Source organism: Lepisosteus platostomus, chromosome 15, assembly GCF_059453375.1.
Source record: "Lepisosteus platostomus isolate fLepPlt1 chromosome 15, fLepPlt1.hap1, whole genome shotgun sequence".
NCBI classification, from domain to species: domain Eukaryota; kingdom Metazoa; phylum Chordata; class Actinopteri; order Semionotiformes; family Lepisosteidae; genus Lepisosteus; species Lepisosteus platostomus.
In genome coordinates, this window is record NC_142625.1 from 8444929 (window position 1) to 8465132 (window position 20204).

General features: G+C 37.2%; 1 protein-coding gene across 1 annotated transcript in view; it reads right to left on the minus strand.

Annotated features, from left to right (window-relative positions):
- The window catches only part of LOC148647994 (von Willebrand factor A domain-containing protein 7-like), a 123270-nt gene extending 103375 nt beyond the window's left edge, over window positions 1–19895 (minus strand). Inside the window, exons 1-2 of the mRNA XM_088607468.1 lie at window positions 19762–19895; window positions 19435–19647 (exon numbers count right to left, since the gene is read on the minus strand). Coding sequence (XP_088463594.1) covers window positions 19435–19626 — 192 coding nt within the window. The 5' untranslated portion in view covers window positions 19627–19647; window positions 19762–19895. The remainder of the gene's footprint in view (window positions 1–19434; window positions 19648–19761) is intronic.
- Window positions 19896–20204: the final 309 nt, after the last annotated feature.

The following is a 20204-nucleotide window of genomic DNA, read 5'->3' on the forward strand; positions in this document are numbered from 1 at the left end:
ACATACATTAACCAGGGTGGTATTTTAATGTGTATCACAGTTAAATTTAAATATTGTATTAATCGATATTCTAGATTTTTTCCCATGAAAATTAATGCAATATAAGAGGCTATAGGTTCCAAAGTACAAATTCACAACATGAATTAGAAAACTAAATACAGCCAGTGGTGAGCATCGACTCAATGTGTTGTCACTGATTGGTCAATGACACAGAGAAGCTGGCTAGCTGTGGCTCCATGCTTCTTTTCACAATGTTACTGTATTACGCAGATGACAGTAAAATCAAATAGTCACATTTTGAATTTGTAGTAAGTGGGTTGCTCCACAGGACATCTGCATGATTTGGAGAAGGTGTTGTACACGACACAGTTACGTCACAATCAGGCTCAAGATCATTCTGTGGGTAAGTCCATAGGAAGGGAGGGGAGAAGCCAAAGACCTTCCAAAAGGAAGAAGCTACCAAATTAGCACTTAATTATAAAATGACTGGGATCACAGAATCATGACTAACTGAAAACAATTGAAACTAATGTAACATCAGCAAATACAAGCTGAATTGCTGAAAACAGGAAAGACAGAAAAGAACGAGGGTAGCACTATATATAAAACAGATATAGCAGTCATATTCAGGAATCAAGAGCCTGAATTGATATGAATCTGCAACAAAACCCACCAGGTCAATATTTGACAAATACATATATTGTAGCTTGAATTACATTTAAGATTATAAAAACAATCATTATAACTACAGGATTGCCTATATGGAAATAAAACCTTAGGGAACAGTCATCATGGATTTTGAAAATAACTTGTTAGAGGTCTTTAAATAAGCAATTACAACAATGGATACACACAGAGCAAATTATGTGATATATTTAGATTTTTAGAAGGCTTTTGATAAAGTTCCTCTTAATCATCATATTACAGACATTCAGGGAAATTCTCTAATTGGTTTGGGATTGGGTTAATTTATAGGAAATAAAGACTATAGATGAGGAGTAAATATTCATATCAGGGTGATGTAATTAGTGGAGCATGGCAGGGATCTGTAGTAGGACCACTGCTCTTCCTAATGTAATGTATATAAATGATCTTGATTCTATGATAGTAAACTAGTCAAGTTTGCAATTATACCACATTAGTTCAATTAACAAGTGCAGAGGTTGACATGCAGGTAGTATAAATTACCTATAAGTAAGTAAATAAATAAAAGCTGAGCACTGAACTAGAAGAGGCTACTTATGAATATTTCAGTAGTGAAAGGAATATCCTGCACTGACAGGATGAGAAGGTGGGCCTTATTTAGTCTTGAGGACTACAAGGGAACTTTATATAAAATTTGAAATGTTCAAAAGCATTCACAAAGTCAACATAGTGGACTTTTTCTAAATGAACAGCAAAACCCAAACCAGAGAAAATAAGTGAAAACTACACAGAAATGCATTTAAAATGAGAATGGGAGACACTTCTTTTCCCAAAAAAAGATCTTGGTTTTTTAATAGTTTAATCACACTCACACATACTCAAATGATTTGTAAATTATACAGTAGACTGTGTATTTTGTGTATATTTATGCCTTCTAAAGTTGTGATGGCTTTTTTTAAAAACTGAAATCCCACTGTGCCAGGAACAAAGAAGCACATTAAACATTCCTTTCCTAGTGAAGTGTTTGCCTATTTAAATTTTTTAATTTACGGTACTTGTTAGTTTACAGCTTCTGTACTAAGTTATGCACTAAATCTGCATGTTTTGTTATGCAGCATACATAAAAAAAACTTGTAAAAGATGGGCAGCACAGTGGCACTGTGGTTTGCATTGCTGTCTCGCAGTGCTGACGTCCTGGTTAGAATTCTAGACTTTGTTACAGATGCAGCCATTCAAAATGTGCAGTACAGACACGTATAGGAGGTAATTGGCTATGGCCTCGCAAGCATTGAAGCAAAATACCACAGTATGTGATTGGTTGACCGACAGGGGCACCTGTGGTCCATTGGTCAGTTGTAGAAAGATTTAAATGTCTTTACTGTGCCCGTTTTAGTATTGAATATTTATATGGAATTTTACCACTGAAGGGAAATCTTAGTAGTTGAGCATAAAAAGAATAGGAGCATACTGTAACGCGTGTGAAGGCCAAAAACTATATTAATTTTGGAACATAAACATATAGTATATGTCTGGTCTCAGTACTTTAAAGAAAAAATACACACCAGTATTCTAATTCTCCCTCAACACTTTAAGCATCGAAGTCTTTAACTAACTTGATACCGGAGTCAACAAACATACTTTTAGAATTTGATTAAAAGGGAATATAATATGAAATCGCGTATCTAAAGAAATTAATAACGATATAATTATATTCATGTATCGCAACACAAGAATAGTACACGGTGTACAGTGTCTGTTGATAATGTTTGTAGGGCATTTTCAACACTCCTTACGTGATCTTGCTGGTGGTGCTGTGGGTTAGGTTCCTGTCTCCCACATCACATGTTGCATGTTTGAATCCACCTGAAGCCATGACTTTTTTTTAACAAACATTTCTTTGAAAAAATAAAACGTTTCCCTGGGTCAAAGATTAAATAAAACTTCACTCGCACCAAACAAATTTATATTTCTAAATATCACAACATGATCAAATTTAAGTCATTTTAAAAACAATGAATAGTCACCTATTCAATATAAACATTTATATTGATTTAAATCGCGTTTAAATCACCTTTATTTAAAACCCATAAATAAAGCTGATACTGTTTAAACATTTTAATTATTTAAAACTGTATTACAGCAACACAATGCACAATGCAACGTAAATCGTTACCTTTTCTTCTGCGTAATAATGATCACCTCTCTGTCCAGCAAATTAACAATAGTAATAATAATGAACTTTATTGTATATGGCGCCTTTAAAGGTGGCCCTCAAAGCTCTTTACAGGATAAAAACAATAACAACAATACTGTGAGGCTGGGCAAACAATTGTTTTTTTAAAGAAATACAAAATGAGATATAATGATGTGTTCCGGCTTAGACATTAACGAAGAGCATAACGAAGGTCATAAAGGTCATAAACGATATTAATTTTGGAACATCAACATATTATGTAAACTGCATGTTGCTGTTATTGGTATTATAAAGAAAAAATACTGTAAAATCCTGGGTTCGGTACAATGATTCAGGCATTCATGTGAAGGACAACAGAGCTTTCCCTGGCTCAAAAAGACAAAAAGAATAACGGACACAGCACGAGCCTGCATTCTCTCCTCAGCCGTCCACACCACACTTTTCCCTGGGTCAGAGAGGGAAATAAAACTTCACTCGCACCAAACAAATTACCACACACCGAACACTGAACATGTTAACCCAAATATGTCTCACAATACTTTTATGGTACATTACTTTGCTAAAATGTATTTAAAAATAAAAATGATTACAAACGCCAGCAGAGAGAGAGACACACACACAGTTCTTCATTGTCAAAAAGTAATTGTTTTTTACTTTGTCAGCACCCAGACAAACGCAAACGCGTTATTAATGAAATGCTTTTATTCATTCTTAATCAAACTCACAAGTTGTCATCTCCTGTTGAAGCTCTGTGAGACTAGACTCACACATGGCTAGACTTGACTATTTAACCATGAGATTATGTTTATGTTTATTAATCTTCCTTGTTATGCACTGAGAATGATAAGCACCCCGAACATGGGGGCGGCGTAGCGGTCGGCTCTGGCTTTCCCATCTATACCGATGCTCTGCAAGTACAACCACCCTCTCTGCGGGAGTGCTGGATGCGACGAATTAAACCTGTTCCACAGGTATTTTCAAAGTAGAAGGGGGCAGGATTCCAGCGAAAGACACCTCCCCCCCTCCAAAACCCAATAAGTACAGTACTTACTAGTTAAGAAAGCTAGGCTCCTCAATGAAATCGCTTTAACATGCTAATGCGTTGGTGTAACAGTCCGGACGTGGCAAGCTTCTAATGTCTCCCGACTACAGCGAAAGGAACCCTTCTTTCATTGGAAGACAATGAACATATTCTACCTGTACATGAGAATATAATGCTGGCGCGTGGGCGCGGTGGGGTGCTGTACCAGCTGTCAAAAAAAAGTTGTTGTTTTTTTAAAGTCAATTGAGTGTCCATAATATTGCAGTAAGTGAAAAGACCATGGGCATTCTTCCTCCCCCTACATTCTCAGAGTAGAATAGAATTTTCCTTTGACAATACAAGGCTCGCCAGATAATGTGAATCGAAACCTGTTTTTCTAGCTTTTAAAGTCGTGCGATGTGTAAGCAGGAACACATCATTATATCTTACATATGAAAAATACAAAATATAGCTCCCAAACAAACGCAAACAGGTTTTAATAAAATGCTTTTATTCACTCTTAATCTGACAATTTCAGGAAGACTAAGGAAGGACTAAGGAAATTGTCATCTGTTGTTGAAGCTCTGTGAGCTCGGTGACTTTGAGACCACTTGTTATCCCAAGTTGTCGTCACAGTTCAAATAGAGAAAAAAGAGCTGACTGACAAGATTTAAGATGTGGCTGTCAATGTTGGATTAAAAAAAACATGTTTCCCGACATTAGTTGCATTGCTTGAAAAATAATTTGATTTAGAGAGACTGGATAAGTAATTCAAGTGTTTTTTTAACTTCCTGAAAAACAAGTAATAATTTAACTATATGTGCAAACGTTTTATGATATGTCACTGTTGTGAATGTCTGTGGAGTGTATCTTATTTGCCTGTCTGTCCTGGCTGTGTTCTCTCGCTCGCTCTCCGCCCCCCTCTCTCAATTCAATTAAATTCAAGGTGCTTTATTAGCATGACAGATGGGTACAATCAGTGTTGGGTTTTACTTTACTTTGAGATGCCACTTTTAAAGGTGATATATAAAATCAAGGCTTTAACTTCAACTCCGCAAGTCTGAGTTCTTGTGTCTGTCCTATCCAAACCCGAAAGTATTACAATATGTATCTTTATAGCAGGTGGTGTACAGCTTTTTAGTATAGATTACACTTTTCTAAAATGCATTTAAAAAATAAAAAAGATTACAATCTAATCTTTCCACGTTTGATCTCAAGATCCCAAGAAAAATAAATCTAAACGGGGAGAAAGCTATGCTGAAAGTTTATTAAGATACTTAGAAGACAAAAATATCAATTTATGTTGCATTTGTCTGATTGCGAATAAAAAGACACATATATTTAAACACGCGTTTGCGATTTAAATCAAAACGCGATTTAAATCAATATAAATGTTTATATTGTAATGCCTAGGTGACTATTCATTGTTATTAAAATGACTTAAATTCGATCATGTTGTGATATTTAGAAATATAAAAGTCGATTAATTGTCCATAATATTGCTATTCTATTTTTTTAAAGAAATGTTTGTTAAAAGTAAATTCACAGCACCAGCTGGATTTGAACACACAACCTGCAGGTTTAGTAATCAGGCATGTAGACCAGTAGGGAACTAGGGAAGTCACATGCAAAGAGAGGCGAAACAGCCCTACACAGCCCTGTCGTGGTACACAAATACAATCATATCGTTATTAATTTCTTTAGATACGCGATTCCATATTATATTAGCAGAAAAGCTTAAAACTACCACTTTTTTACACGCTATTTCACATGTTAGTTAAAGACTTCAATGCTTAAAATGTTAAGGGAGAAATGGAATACCGTTGTGTATTTTTTCTTTAAAGTACCGATTCCTGGAATCTGACTGACTGACACCCTTCTGAAGTGGTTCCAGAATATCTGGTATACGGAAAAGAAAGCGTTGATAAAAAAGTTTGGATTCTCATGTATCTGATACAAGTATCTTTTAATACAGTCTTTGATGTGCTCTTGAGGATCCTTGTGATATTTTGAGCTCCGGTTGAATGATAAGTGTCGCAGTTTAAATAATTTTCATAGTTTGAAATTATGAAACGCTCTGTTAAGGGAGTTTTTATGTCCGTTGCAGTAAAAGAAAATGCCTGACAAACTAGTGCTTGTACAAATGTGCTAAAGAAATTAACAAAAAAAGTCATTCCTTTATTGTATTGGCTAGCTAATGTCCTGTCCTCGTTAGTTAGATCTACGAAATTCTGTGGTGTTTATCAAAGAAAAAACTAAAAGTATTTTCGTTTAAAGAAAGAAATTCGTTAGAAAGAATGTGGACCAGCGTAATACTTTGAGTTTACAGCTTGTTCAAAGTCATTCATTATTAATACTATTAGTAACATCTTCGGTAAAGGCTTTGATGCATAAATATTTCTGATAAAGGTAGGTTGTGTACTTTTGTCCAACTGAGCAATCTTGCTTTCATAAAATATACCAACTTTTTAATGACTGATGATTAACATGCTGTAATACACAGTTTAATTTTAAAAGCTCAAATGCTGTACATGAGAGGTTAAGCTTTATTGGCTCCTCCTGGCGGTTTTACAAGGTGATTCTGGATACTTTCCGGCATGACGTCAAATGACGCTATATACCGCGTGATACTGCGTTTTGATGCGACACACCCACCAGGGTATACTGCAAAATACCCCACCCATTTTGAATGCATTCAAACTTTGCGGTACAAACCCGTACCGCATGCAACTACCAACAAGCCAACGTGGCATACCACAATACGTGATTGGCTGGCGAAAATGATTGACAGGGGCACTTGTGGTCGGTAGTGAAAAGATTTAATCATTTAATCTCTTTACTGTGCACATTTTAATCCGCTTAGTATTGAATATTTATATGGAATTTTACAACTAAAGGGAAATTGTAGCAGCTGAGCATAAAAAGAAGAGGAGCATAATGCATCTGTTGTGGGAAATTCTTCATCAGAGGAGCAAGGCACAGTCTTGTGCAGATTCAGTTTTATTGAGCTCAATAAGTCCGACAACGCACACTGGGTCTGCTCTACAGAACAGACCCAGCGCGCGTTGTAGGACTTATTGAGCTGAATTAAATTGAATCTGCAGAAGACTGTGTCCTGCTCCTCTGATGAAGAATTTCCCTTAACAGTTGGCGAAGTCAGCAAGGATTCCCGGACGGCACACAGGGTGAGTATATTTGTTATGTTACCACCCAATTAGGTTGCTGTAAGGGAAGGACCGGAAACTGAGAATATTAAGAATCGTTTATAGGGAAAAGAGTAAGGACATGTCTCTGTAGGATTCAGGGCAAAATCCCTAAACTGAGACAAGACATGATTCCTTGTCTTGGTTTCGAAACCAAGACAAGACATGGTTCCTCTGAGCTCGGGGCAGGTCTCTAAACCAGGGCACATTCCCCCTGGGGTGAGGCAAAGTCCCTAAATGGAACAAGGTGAGCTGAGCTACAGTATTGTGCTAGCAAGATTCCCTCTGAGTCTGGGCAGGCACCCCTAAGGAAGCTAAAGTTGATATTATTAGGTTTATATTGTTAATAATATGAGTATAGACCAGTTGTGGTAGCAGTTTAATCACCAGTGACTGCTGAGCTGTGTGGTAAGCAAGGAGTTGGCCCTGTATGCTAACATCAGACTCATATTCACTGATTGACTGCTTCACAAGGGTATTTGTAAGTGTGCCGGCAGCTCTGCTGGCAGCACTGATAGATCTGGAGATGGTGTCTAGTCCAGATAAAACAGGGTCAGTTCTAGACCACTTAAGGAGGAGTATTATAAGGACTAAAGAAAAGATGGTAAAGGGAACATGGAAAAATATGTTGTGTATTAAGATCGAAATAAAACAGAATGGTAATAGTAGTGTTGTTAAGTTATGAGAATATGGAAAGGGAATTCATACGAATGTTGTTTAGCAGTGCTAAGTCAAGAAAAGAAGTAAAAAAACTTTAAAAAAGGCTAAGTTAAAAGAAGGGGTTGTGCGACTCACAAAAAGGGTAAAAAAAACAGGGAGTGACGGGCTGCAAGATGTAGCGATGACGGAGAAGAATGTGAGGTGTGGAGAGGACAGTTTGGATGGGTGATGGAAGAAAGAACTGGAGTATAAATGTGAAGAATAACTTTTTGCCTTCCACCGCATAACCCTGGTGAGGCGAGAAATAATAATACAGCACACAATAGCTTAGAACGTGCTCAAAAATAAGATAAGTTAAAAAAAATGGATTGCAACCTGATTGGAAGTAACAAACATTGCTTGTTGAAAATAAAAACTTAATGGAATACATGATGCTGTGTTTATTAAAAGTTACACAGGTGTTAAAATAGATACATATAGATACAAGTAAAATGTATACCGCGTTTACACTAAAACTATAATAAAAAATTATAACTAAAATGTTCGTGAAATACAAGACATGATCCAACAATTTTCAAATTTAATTCAAAAACACTATAGATGTGTACATTTGTTTTTATTAATTGGTGTGCCGGCCTGTGTATGTATGCGTGTGTGTAGGTGAAAGAATTCAGTGTGTGACTGCGTGTTTCCAAATAAGAGTATGTGAGTATGTTTAGCCAGCTGGACTGGCTAGACATTAGTGACTTGATTAAAGTAAATCAAGAAGCGACTCACGTGAACAGAAAAATATAAGAGCATCTAAAATGTATAAATACAAATATTAATAGAGTACAGGTAGACCTAAATGACTCAGGCGCTCCAGTCTCTCTGCAACAGAGATGATATCGTCATCAAACCAGCGGACAAAGGAGGCGTTGTATGGTGTGGCGTAAGGACCTATACAGATGCAGCCATTCAAAGTGCGCGGTAAAGACACCGCAGTACAGATACCGCAGGTAAGATGACACGCGATACCGCGGTGCGTGATTGGTTGACCGACAGGGGCACTCGTGGTCCGTTGGTCTGTCGTAGAAAGACTTACTGTACTGTAAACGTCTTTACTGTGCCCGTTGTAGATATTGAATTTTACCACTGAAGGGAAATCTTAGTAGCTGAGCATAAAAAGAATAGGAGCATACTGTAACGCGTGTGAAGGCCATAAACGATATTAATTTTGGAACGTAAACATACAGTATATGGCTGGTCTTGGTACTTTAAAGAAAAAAATACGCACCAGTATTCCATTTCTCCCTAAACATTGTAAGCTTCGAAGTCTTTAACTAACGTGATACCGGAGTCAACAAGCATACTTTTAGAATTTGATTAAAAGGGAATATAATATGGAATCGCGTATCTCAATAATTTAATAACGGTATGATTATATCCGTGTACTGCGGCAGAGCTATGTAGGGCTGTTTCGCCTGCCTGATCATGTGAGCTCTCTTGTAGCCTACTGGTCTAGGTGCGTGACCACCAGCTGGTAGGTTGGGTGTTCGAATCCAGCTGGTACTGGACTTTTCATTTTTATTTATTTATTTTTTAATCGCGTGACATAAACATATTACCGTATGCAAACTGTACTGTATACAGTATGTATATGTATATTTAATGTCTTAACTGTGCCCGTTTAATTGAATTTAAAAAAAATATTTAACACGAACATTAAGCTGCTTACATCTTCCGCCTGAGAACAGTCACCCGTTGCTACCCAACGCAGAATGGTGATTGGCTGACACCATCTGACACCCCTCTGATTGGAGAAAAAAGACGTGCTGGTGTGCTATACCAGGAAGAGGATTCTTTCCATTCAAAACGTGTATTTTAAAAGTTTAAGAAGTAAAAACCTTACAGCGTACACAGATTTCTAAACTGATCAGGATCGTTATCTTTGTCTCATGCATAATAATGTTCACCGCTCTGTCCAGCAAATTAATAATAAACTTTATTTTATATAGCTTTTTAAACGAATAAGTAATTAGATTGCTCATAAACCTAATCACTTGCTTTTTCTTTTTATTTAGGCTCAGATTTCAACTATAGATCGTATTATTAATAACCATAATAACAACCAACCAACAAAAACAACCATATAAACATAATACCAACCAAAAACATAGATAACAACCACAATACAAAATCAAATAATCAAACCATTTTACACTCGCAAAGTCATCCAATTATCATAATCCCGCCCCTTATGCAAAACCAAACCTTCCTCCCATCCCAGTTTATCCTGTTTATCATAAACAAAATCCACCTCAATTTTCAACATAAAGCATTACACAAAATCAATACCTCAACACTCCATACTCAACAACGATAATTCACAAACAGCCAGAACATGTAACTACACATTCCCAAACAGACCTAATTTCCATAGCCCCGCCCCTTATGCAAAACCAACATCCCTCCCCTGTTCTCTCTCTCCCCTGGCGGTTGTAATTGTTTTTATTTTCAAATAAATTTTAGCAAAGTCATGTATTTTAAAAATCTTAAGATTTTTCTATTTATGTCTTTATTTAGTGGTTTCATTAGTGACAAAGGCTAAACTTTCTTGGAAAAATGTCTTTTATGTAAACCATGTTTGCTATTAATTCATTCAGGGCTAAAATATGTTCATTGTCTTCTAATGAAAGAAGGGTTCCTTTCGCCGTAGTCGAGAGCCTAGCCTTTAACTAGTAAGTACTGTATTTACTGGGTTTTTGAGGGGGGGGGGGTGTCTTTCGCTGGAAATCTCGCCTCCTACTTTGAAAATACCCGTGAAACCGGTTCAATTCTTCACAGCCAGCACTCCTGCAGAGAGTTGGGTTGTACTTGCAGTGTATACAGTACACGCGTTATGCTCTTCGTTAATGTCTGTGAAGTTTTATTTAATCTCTGAGCCATACTGATTCTTCTGGAAGCACACCAGTATTCCACTTTCTCCCTAAACATTTTTAGGATCAGAGTCTTACATGTGGTTATTTCGAAAACGTTTGTACGTGCTCCTTCTTACCATGTTACTGTTTACCGTTACTGACCATATTAAGTTTAAGTGCCTGTGGGCACTTTTCCTGTCCGTGGGGGGTGGACCGTCTTTCATTAGAAGGTTAGTCTGTTCTACTCTGAGAATGTAGGGGGGGGGGGGGTGGGAAGTGCCCGCGGTCATTTAATTAGTATTAAAATCTTAGTTATCTTTCTAGTTCACAGGTTTGCATGCATAATTTAATTTTGAAAGCCACTGAGACATCAGGTACTACTGTTGTATTTATGAAAAAGAAACAAAACAAAAAACATACTAACAACTGTGCCATCCTACTCCTTAGTTAATACATTTTATTATTCATAAACAGTTAACATTGTTAGCAAAATATTTTGAATTATATTTAACCCTATTTTTTCTTTAGTTTTGTATTTAACTTATTATATGATAGTCAGACTTAATGTATATTAATGTATATTTGAACAATGAAAATATATTTTTACAAGATTTTACATTAAGCACTTAAAATTAATATGGTTAATAATAGTAAACTGTAACATGCTGTAACAAGATCGGTTAAACTTCGAAGAAAATCCTTTCAGAGAAAATGTTTCAGGTGTGAAGAACAAACCTGTTCCCACACACCCTGCCCCCACTACCATTAGAATATACACAAACATTTTAGCGTTTCATTCTGAGCAGAAGACCCTCACACCTGAAGAGTGCTGGCTGTGACGAATTAAACCGGTTTTACAGGTTTCAATCACAGATTGGGACTCAGTAAAGTAACACACAGCGCCAGTGGATTTGATAATACTGTACCTAACCAAAATCCGCAATATGGAAACAGAACCTGTGTAATTGTTGATAGATGATGTACTCGTAACATTTTTTCAAGACGAACTACAACATTTAAAAAATGACTTGTATGTACTTGATATCTCTAATCAATCCACGGGTCCCAGCACAAAACGAAAGTAAAACGCATACCGTTTCGCGCTTCTTATTAGTTGCTCAAAAGTAATTTGACCGTATGAAATGCATAATATAAACCTAGAAACATATACGTGAGCAGTACTTAAGCACTGTAGTATCGGTGTTAAGACATACCTCTCAAATACTGTAAATCAAGTTAAAAATATCTCAAGAACGATTCTGGTCGTAATGAAACCATGTTTCGTGTATGTTTTCTTTTTCATCTTGAAATAACTCATTTCTAAATACCTTTTTCACTGTTAACATCTTGTAGCAACTTTGCGACAAAATATACACTCTGACAGTTCATCCTGCTACCAACATTAAATAAAACAAATCTTAAGATTTCTATATTTATGTCTTTATTTAGTGGTTTCATTCGAAGCTTACAATGTTTAGGGAGAAATGGAATACTGGTGCGTATTGTTTTCTTTAAAGTACCGAGACCAGCCATATACTGTATGTTTATGTTAAGATTTCCCTTCAGTGGTAAAATTAGATATGAATATTCAATACTTAAACGGGCACAGTTAAGACATTAAATATACATATACATATTGTATACAGTACAGTTTGCATACGGTAATATGTTTATGTTACGCGATTAAAAAATAAATAAATAAAACTGGAAGGTCCAGCACCACCATTATGTTTATATGGTTGTTTTTGTTGGTTGGTTGTTATTATGGTTATTAATAATACGATCTATAGTTTAAATCTGAGCCTAAATAAAAAGAAAAAGCAAGTGATTAGGTTTATGAGCAATCTAATTTCTTATTCGTTTAAAACGCTATATAAAATAAAGTTTATTATTAATTTGCTGGACAGAGCGGTGAACATTATTATGCATAAGACAAAGATAACGATCCTGATCAGTTTAGAAATCTGTGTACGCTGTAAGGTTTTTACTTCTTAAACTTTTAAAATACACGTTTTGAATGGAAAGAAATCCTCTTCCTGGTATAGCACACCAGCACGTCTTTTTTCTCCAATCAGAGGGGTGTCAGATGGTGTCAGCCAATCACCATTCTGCGTTGGGTAGCAACGGGTGACTGTTCTCAGGCGGAAGATGTAAGCAGCTTAATGTTCGTGTTAAATATTTTTTTTAAATTCAATTAAACGGGCACAGTTAAGACATTAAATATACATATACATACTGTATACAGTACAGTTTGCATACGGTAATATGTTTATGTTACGCGATTAAAAAATAAATAAATAAAAATGAAAAGTCCAGTACCAGCTGGATTCAAACACCCAACCTACCAGCTGGTGGTCACGCACCTAGACCAGTAGGCTACAAGAGAGCTCACATGATCAGGCAGGCGAAACAGCCCTACATAGCTCTGCCGCAGTACACGGATATAATCATACCGTTATTAAATTATTGAGATATGCGATTCCATATTATATTCCCTTTTAATCAAATTCTAAAAGTATGCTTGTTGACTCCGGTTTCACGTTAGTTAAAGACTTCGAAGCTTACAATGTTTAGGGAGAAATGGAATACCGGTGTGTATTTTTCCTTGTGATATTTTAAGCTCTAGTTGAATGATAGGTGTCGCATTTTAAATCATTTTCGTAGCTAGAAATTATGAAACGCCCTGTTAAAAGCAAGGAAGTTTTTATGCCCCGTTGAAGTAAAACAAAATGCCTGACAAAGTATGGCTTGGACAGATTCCAAGTGCTTGTACAAATGTGCTAAAGAAATTATACTTTGAGTATACAGCTTGTCCAAAGTCATCCATTATTAATACTATTAGTAATATCTTCAGTAAAGGCTTTGATGCATAAATATTTCTGATAAAGGTAGGTTGTGTACTTCTGTCCAACTGAGCAATCTTGCTTTCATAATATATACCAACATTTTAATGACTGATGATTAACATGCTGTAATACACAGTTCCAAATTAAAGGCTCAAATGCTGTACATGAGAGGTTAAGCTCCCCCTGGCGGTTTTACAAGGCGACGCCGGATAGTTAGTCACGTGACACACGTGATACCGCGTGATACTGCGTGATACTGTGACACGCCCACCGGGGTATGCCGCGAAATACCTCACCCATTTTGAATGGCTGCATCTGTATATCTTAAGTCTCTAGACAACTAACTGACACTTCTGCCTACCTCCCACTCCAACAGAACCCTACCACTGACTACCAAAAGAAAGTGGTATCCATCATCTCCCTGTAAGGAGCAGTAAGGAACTCCTCCAGGAGGCGAACTGTCTCATCATTGAACATCCGCAGGTATCTTAGTTTTACCTCCTGCCCAGAATCCACAAACCGAACACCCCTGGACGCTCCATCGTATCAGGATGCAACTGTCCGACTACTTACATCTCAGCCTTTCTCGACAGCCTCATGAGACATGAAGGTCTTCCCTCATACATCAAGGACACCAACCATGCGCTCCAACTTTTTAATGATTTCCAATTTCAGGGCCCCGAATGCTACATTTTTACCATAGACATCACATCTCTTTACACTGTCATTCCCCATAATGACGGCCTTACTGCCCTCAAGCACATGCTGGACAAACGCACAGTACTTGATCCACCCACCCACACCCCGGTAGCCTTGCAGAATTGGTCCTCACACTGAATGCATTCTCATTCAATAACCTTTTCTTACCAACAGGTGAGTGGAGTTGCCATGGGCACCAGAATGTGACCAAGCTATGCCAATATTTTTGTCGGCTGGGTAGAAGAACTCTTCTTCGCTTCCTACACTGGTTATGTCCCTGACCTCTACAAGCGATACATTGATGACTGCGTCGGTGCCGCCACATGCTCCAACGACCAGCTTGAGTGCTTTCTGCATCATTTCACTAACTTCCACCACTCTTCCATTTCTAGACATCAACTTCTCCATCATCTACCCCCGACTCTCCACTTCGGTTTATTACAAACCCACGGATTCACACAGCTATCTCCTGTGTAGCTCATTTCACCCCAAACACACTAAAAACTCTCTCCCTTTTTCGCAGTTCCTTCGGCTACGACGATTATGCAGCGACAACATCAACTTCCAGAACCAAGCCCTCAAAATGTACTCCTTTTTCATCAACAGAGGATACCCCAGCAGTGTTTTTGACAGGGCCATTGCCCGAGCCACAAACACCCCTCTGACCATCAACTCAATCAGGAACTCCCGCCGTAACAATCGCATTCCTTTGGTGCTTCTCTACCACCCCAACACACTTCCTATCCCCAGGACTATTAACGACAGCCTGAATTGAGAGAGAGCGCCAGAGAGAGCGAGAGAGAGAGAAAAGAGAGAGAGCAACACACAGGGGTACAAAACCAGGGAACTATTTACATGGAAATGGGGCGATCTCCCCAGACTGTACGCCTGTTTCACAGTGGGTCAGCTGCACTGGTCAGCGGCTTTCCTTATCCCTGCCCTGACCACTACCATTCCTGTCCTGTCCCTCACCGCGTACCCCAGCCGGGCGTATGCATAATGTAATGCACTACATTAATGTAGGGCTTTTAGGGCTGACGTGAGTTTGCGCCCTACACCCTGTAGTACCTCTGTGTACATATAGTACGAACATGTTGTGATATTTAGAAATATAAAAAAAGTCAATATAGTGTCCATAATATTTGCCATTTTAATTTTTAAAAGAAATGTTTATTTGTTAAAAGAAAACTTATGGCAATAACTGGATTTGAACACCCAATCTCAGTCTTATAAGTCAGTTACTTAAGCCATCACACCACAGACACAGCAACATACAGATGCAGCCATTCAAAACAAGCAGGCGATACCGCATTATTTTGCAGTGCGCTTGACGCAGCCTACCGCGAGTTACCGTAAATTCTCTCATAGTACCTCATAATACCACGTGGTACCGCAAGCAAAATTATAGTATCCGGAATTTCTGCAAGGTGGAGCTAATAAAGCTCAACCCTCATGTTTGAGCTGTTGCCATCAAAGTCTTTAACGTAGATATAACTAATCGTATTAATAATGAATGACCTTGGACAAGCTATAAACTCAAAGTATTGCCCTGGTCCACATTCTTTTTTTCATTGACTGTCTTTGTAAAAGTAACACCACAGCATTTTGCAATCACGCATTTGTTTCCACTCATGCAAAGTACAGTAATTTTTGAGAATCTCAGATTCACCATGCCTTTCACATGCTCATAAAAGAGATTGATTTAGGAACATAAACATATTACTGTATGCAAACTGTACTGTATACAGTATGTATATGTATATTTAATGTCTTTACTGTGCCCGTTTAAGTATTGAATATTTATATGGAATTTTACCACTGAAGGGAAATCTTAGTACCTGAGCATAAAAAGAATAGGAGCATACTGTAATGTGTGTGAAGGCCATAAACGATATTAATTTTGGAACAAAACATACAGTATATGGCTGGTCTCGGTACTTTAAAGAAAAAATACACACCAGTATTCCATTTCTCCCTAAACATTTTAAGCATCGAAGTCTTTAACTAACGTGAAATAACGTGTATAAAACGTTTTAAGCTTTTCTGTGAATACGCTCGATACCGGAGTCAACAAGCATACTTTTACAATTTGATTAAAAGAGAATATAATATGGAATTGCGTATCTAGCCAATCTCTGTGGCTAGGGATCTGTGCCTGTGACTGGAAGGTTGCTGGTTCAAATCCCACGGCTGGCAGAGGAATCCTACTCCATTGGGCCCCTGAGCAAGGCCCTTAACCCTAACTGCTCCAGGGGTGCCGTACAATGGTAGACCCTGCGCTCTGACCCCAAGCTTCTCTCCCTGTGTCTTTGTCTCCATGGAGAAAAAAAAGCTGGGGTATGTGAAAAGATGCATTCCTAATGCAAGAAATTGTATAGGGCTAATAAAGAAACATTATTATTATTATAAAGAAAATAATAATGATATAATTATATTCATGTACCGCAACACACTCTACAATGTCTGTTGATACTGTTTCTGTAGGGCTTTTTCAACCCTTGTCATGTGCCCTTGCCAGTGGTGCTGTGGTCTAGGTTCCAGACTTATACACCGCACAGTGGGTGTTTGAATCCAGCTGGAGCAATTATTTTTAACAAACATTTATTTGAAAAAATAAAATAGGGTTAGTGTTAGGGTTACTATCAAACTTTAAATCAACAATTGATTTAAGGATGATCTGTCAAAGTGCAATGAAATACAGTATTATTGTTCTTGTTATTGTTGTTTTTTTCCTGTAAAACGTTTTGAGAAGCCACCTTTAAAGGCCCGATATAAAAACGCTGATTCTTATGGAAGGTGTTTGCTTTCTTCTTTTTTTCAGCATGGTATAAACCTATTACTTGATTCTTATGGATGCCCGGTTCCGCCAGGTATTCCAAAAAAAAACATGGAATCGCGTATCTAAGGAAATACTGTAGCAGTATAACTATATTCATGCACAAACAGTAGCATGTTACATTATTAATTTGGGTGTCTCCTCTTGCCAGAAAGCTCTAAATTGCATTTTGAGTGCAGAACCGGGCATCCATAAGAATCAAGTAATAGGTTTATTCCATGGAAAGAAAACACATTCCATAAGAATTAGCGACTTTATATAGCGCCTTTAAAGGTGGCTTCTTTACAGGATAAAAACAACAATAACAACAACAACAATATTGTATTTCATTGCACTTTGACAGATCGTCCTTAAATCAATTGTTGATTTAAAGTTTGACAGTAACCCTGACACTAACCCTATTTTATTTTTTCAAATAAATGTTTGTTAAAAAAAATAATTGTTTTAGCTGGATTCAAACACCCAACGTGTGATGTATAAGTCTGGAATCTAGACCACAGAGCCAATGGCAAGGTCACATGATGAGAAACCCCTACAGAAACAGTATCAACAGACATTGTACAAAGTGTACTATTCTTGTGTTGCGGTACATGAATATAATTATATCGTTATTAACTTCTTTAGATACGTGATTCCATATTATATTCCCTATTAATCAAATTCTAAAAGTATGCTTGTTGACTCCGGTATCGCATTAGTTAAAGACTTCGATGCTTAAAATGTTTAGGGAGAAATGGAATACTGGTGTGTAAGAACCGAGACCAGCCATATACTGTATGTTTAAGTTTGCTCTGGTATGGAGCGTATTCGCAGAAAAGCTTAAACTACCACTTTTTATACACGTTATTTCACATTACTGTAATACTGTATGTTTATGTTCCAAAATTAATACCGTTTATGGCCTTCACCCACGTTATAGTATGCTCCTATTCTTTTTATGCTCAGCTACTAAGATTTCCCTTCAGTGGTAAAATTCCATATAAATATTCAATACTTAAACGGGCACATTAAAGACATTTAAATCTTTCTATGACCGACCAATACACCATGAGTGCCCCTGTCAGTCAACCAATCACGTACCGCGGTATTTTGTGTCATTGCGCATCACGATGCACGAGGCCGTAGCCAATTACCCGCGGTACATGTCTGTGCCGTGTACTTAGAATGACTGCATCTGTAGTAAGCAATGAAACAGCCATACACATATCAATAGAAAGTCTTATACTACTGTTTGTGCTACAGTACATGAATATAATTATATCGTTATTAATTTGTGTAGATACGCGATTCCATATTATACTCCCTATTAATCAAATTCTAAAAGTATGCTTTTGTTTACTCCGATAACGAGCGTATTCGCAGAAAAGCTTAAAACTATTACCTTTCTCACAAAGTATATAAACATACAGTAATATGGTCAGAAGGAGCATGTAAAAACATTTCCGAAATAACCACATGTAAGACTTCGATGTTTAAAATGTTTAGGGAGAAATGAAATACTGGTGTGTATTATTTCTTTAAACTACTTATACCAGCCATATACAGTACAGTTTACTTAATATATTTATGTTCCTAAATTAATATTGTTTATGAGCAAGTGAAAGGCATGGAGAATCGGAAATTCAGTGGACCAGAGTAATACTTTGAGTTTACAACTTGTCCAAGGTAATTTATTAGAAAATACTATTAGTAATATCTTATTTTGATGCATAAAATATTTCTGCATAATTAAAATATTTATGATAAAGGTTGTAAGTTGTGTACTTTTGTCCAACTGAGCAATCTTGCCTTCATAAAATATACCAACTTTTTAATGTTTAATGATGTATTACACAGTTTAATTTAAAAGTCTAAAGAGTATACAATTTAAATTCATAATTGAATAAAGATTGTCCCTCAGCAGTGGTGACAGCTCAAATGCTGTACATGAGAGGTTAAGCTTTATTAGCTCCACCTGGCAGTTTTAAAAGGTGATTCTGGATACTATTAACATAATCTATTTGCGTGCGGTAAAATGTGTAATAACGTGAACTGATGTTCTCTCCATGATCTTGTAGGTTTTTGCCAGGTGCTTCAGTTTCCTCCCACTGTCAGAAACATATTGGTAGGTTAATAGGCTTCTAGGAATTGGCCCTGGCGTGAGTGTGCATCTGTGTGTCTGCCCTGTGATGAACTGTCTTGTCCAGGGACTATTGCTTGCACTATTGCTTGCGGGGATAGGCTCAAGCTCCCCCGCGCCCTAAACTGTGTGTTAAAACTTAAAGAAAGGATGGATGGAAGTATTTAGAGAAACAATGTTCAACTTATGAAAACACTAACAATATATTTTAGATTTTCCACTGTTATACAGTATCTGTCATATAGTGCGCCACAAATTTTAAGAAACTTGATGATCATATATATCAGAAACAAAACAATGTGTGTCCTCACCAGCAGGATGAAGTCTCTGCCTTGTGCCTGGGCCAGGTCCCTGCAGACCTCAGCTGTCTTGCGCAGGATGGCTCTCCGTGTGACGTCTGCATGAGTTGTTGATTTGACTACAAGTGGGATTGGAACAGGAAAGAAGGCCATAGTGTCCATTAGCAAAAATGCTGCAAGAGTCCAGCCCAAAGCTGAAGCCATCACACTTTTCCAGAGCTGTATCTGCAAAGAGACAAAAAAAGTGTAACACTTAATTTCAACATCATTTATGTCAGACCTTAACAATAGTTACAGTATAGAATAATATTTTGTATAATAAGACATTGAATACATTACTTGTCGTCTGACTTCAGACTAAAGTCTTCTCTTTCTCAATCAGCAGGTGGGAAGGCAAAACTTATACTTGCTTTTATAAACAAAGGATTAACGTCATTTCTACATAACAAAATAGGCGTGTTTACCTGCAGTAACTCATGGTATTGCATTTAGTAATATATACAATGTGCAGGTGCATATCTTAATGACGGTAGTTTCTACATCAATTTTTGGTTTGGGATTACAGTTTCTGTCTTGCTGCAATGGTTATGCTTATATTTTTTTAATCATTGTTACACCCAACCAGCTAATATTGGGTTGTGTTTTAGGGGTGTTTTGTGTTTTAGAGGTTTCCTCAACAGTCCAACCACACAACAATAGGTTAACTGGCTTCTGAGAAAAATGTCCCTGATGTGAATGTGTCTATGTGTGCCTGAGATAAACTGGCGTACTGTCCAGGGTGT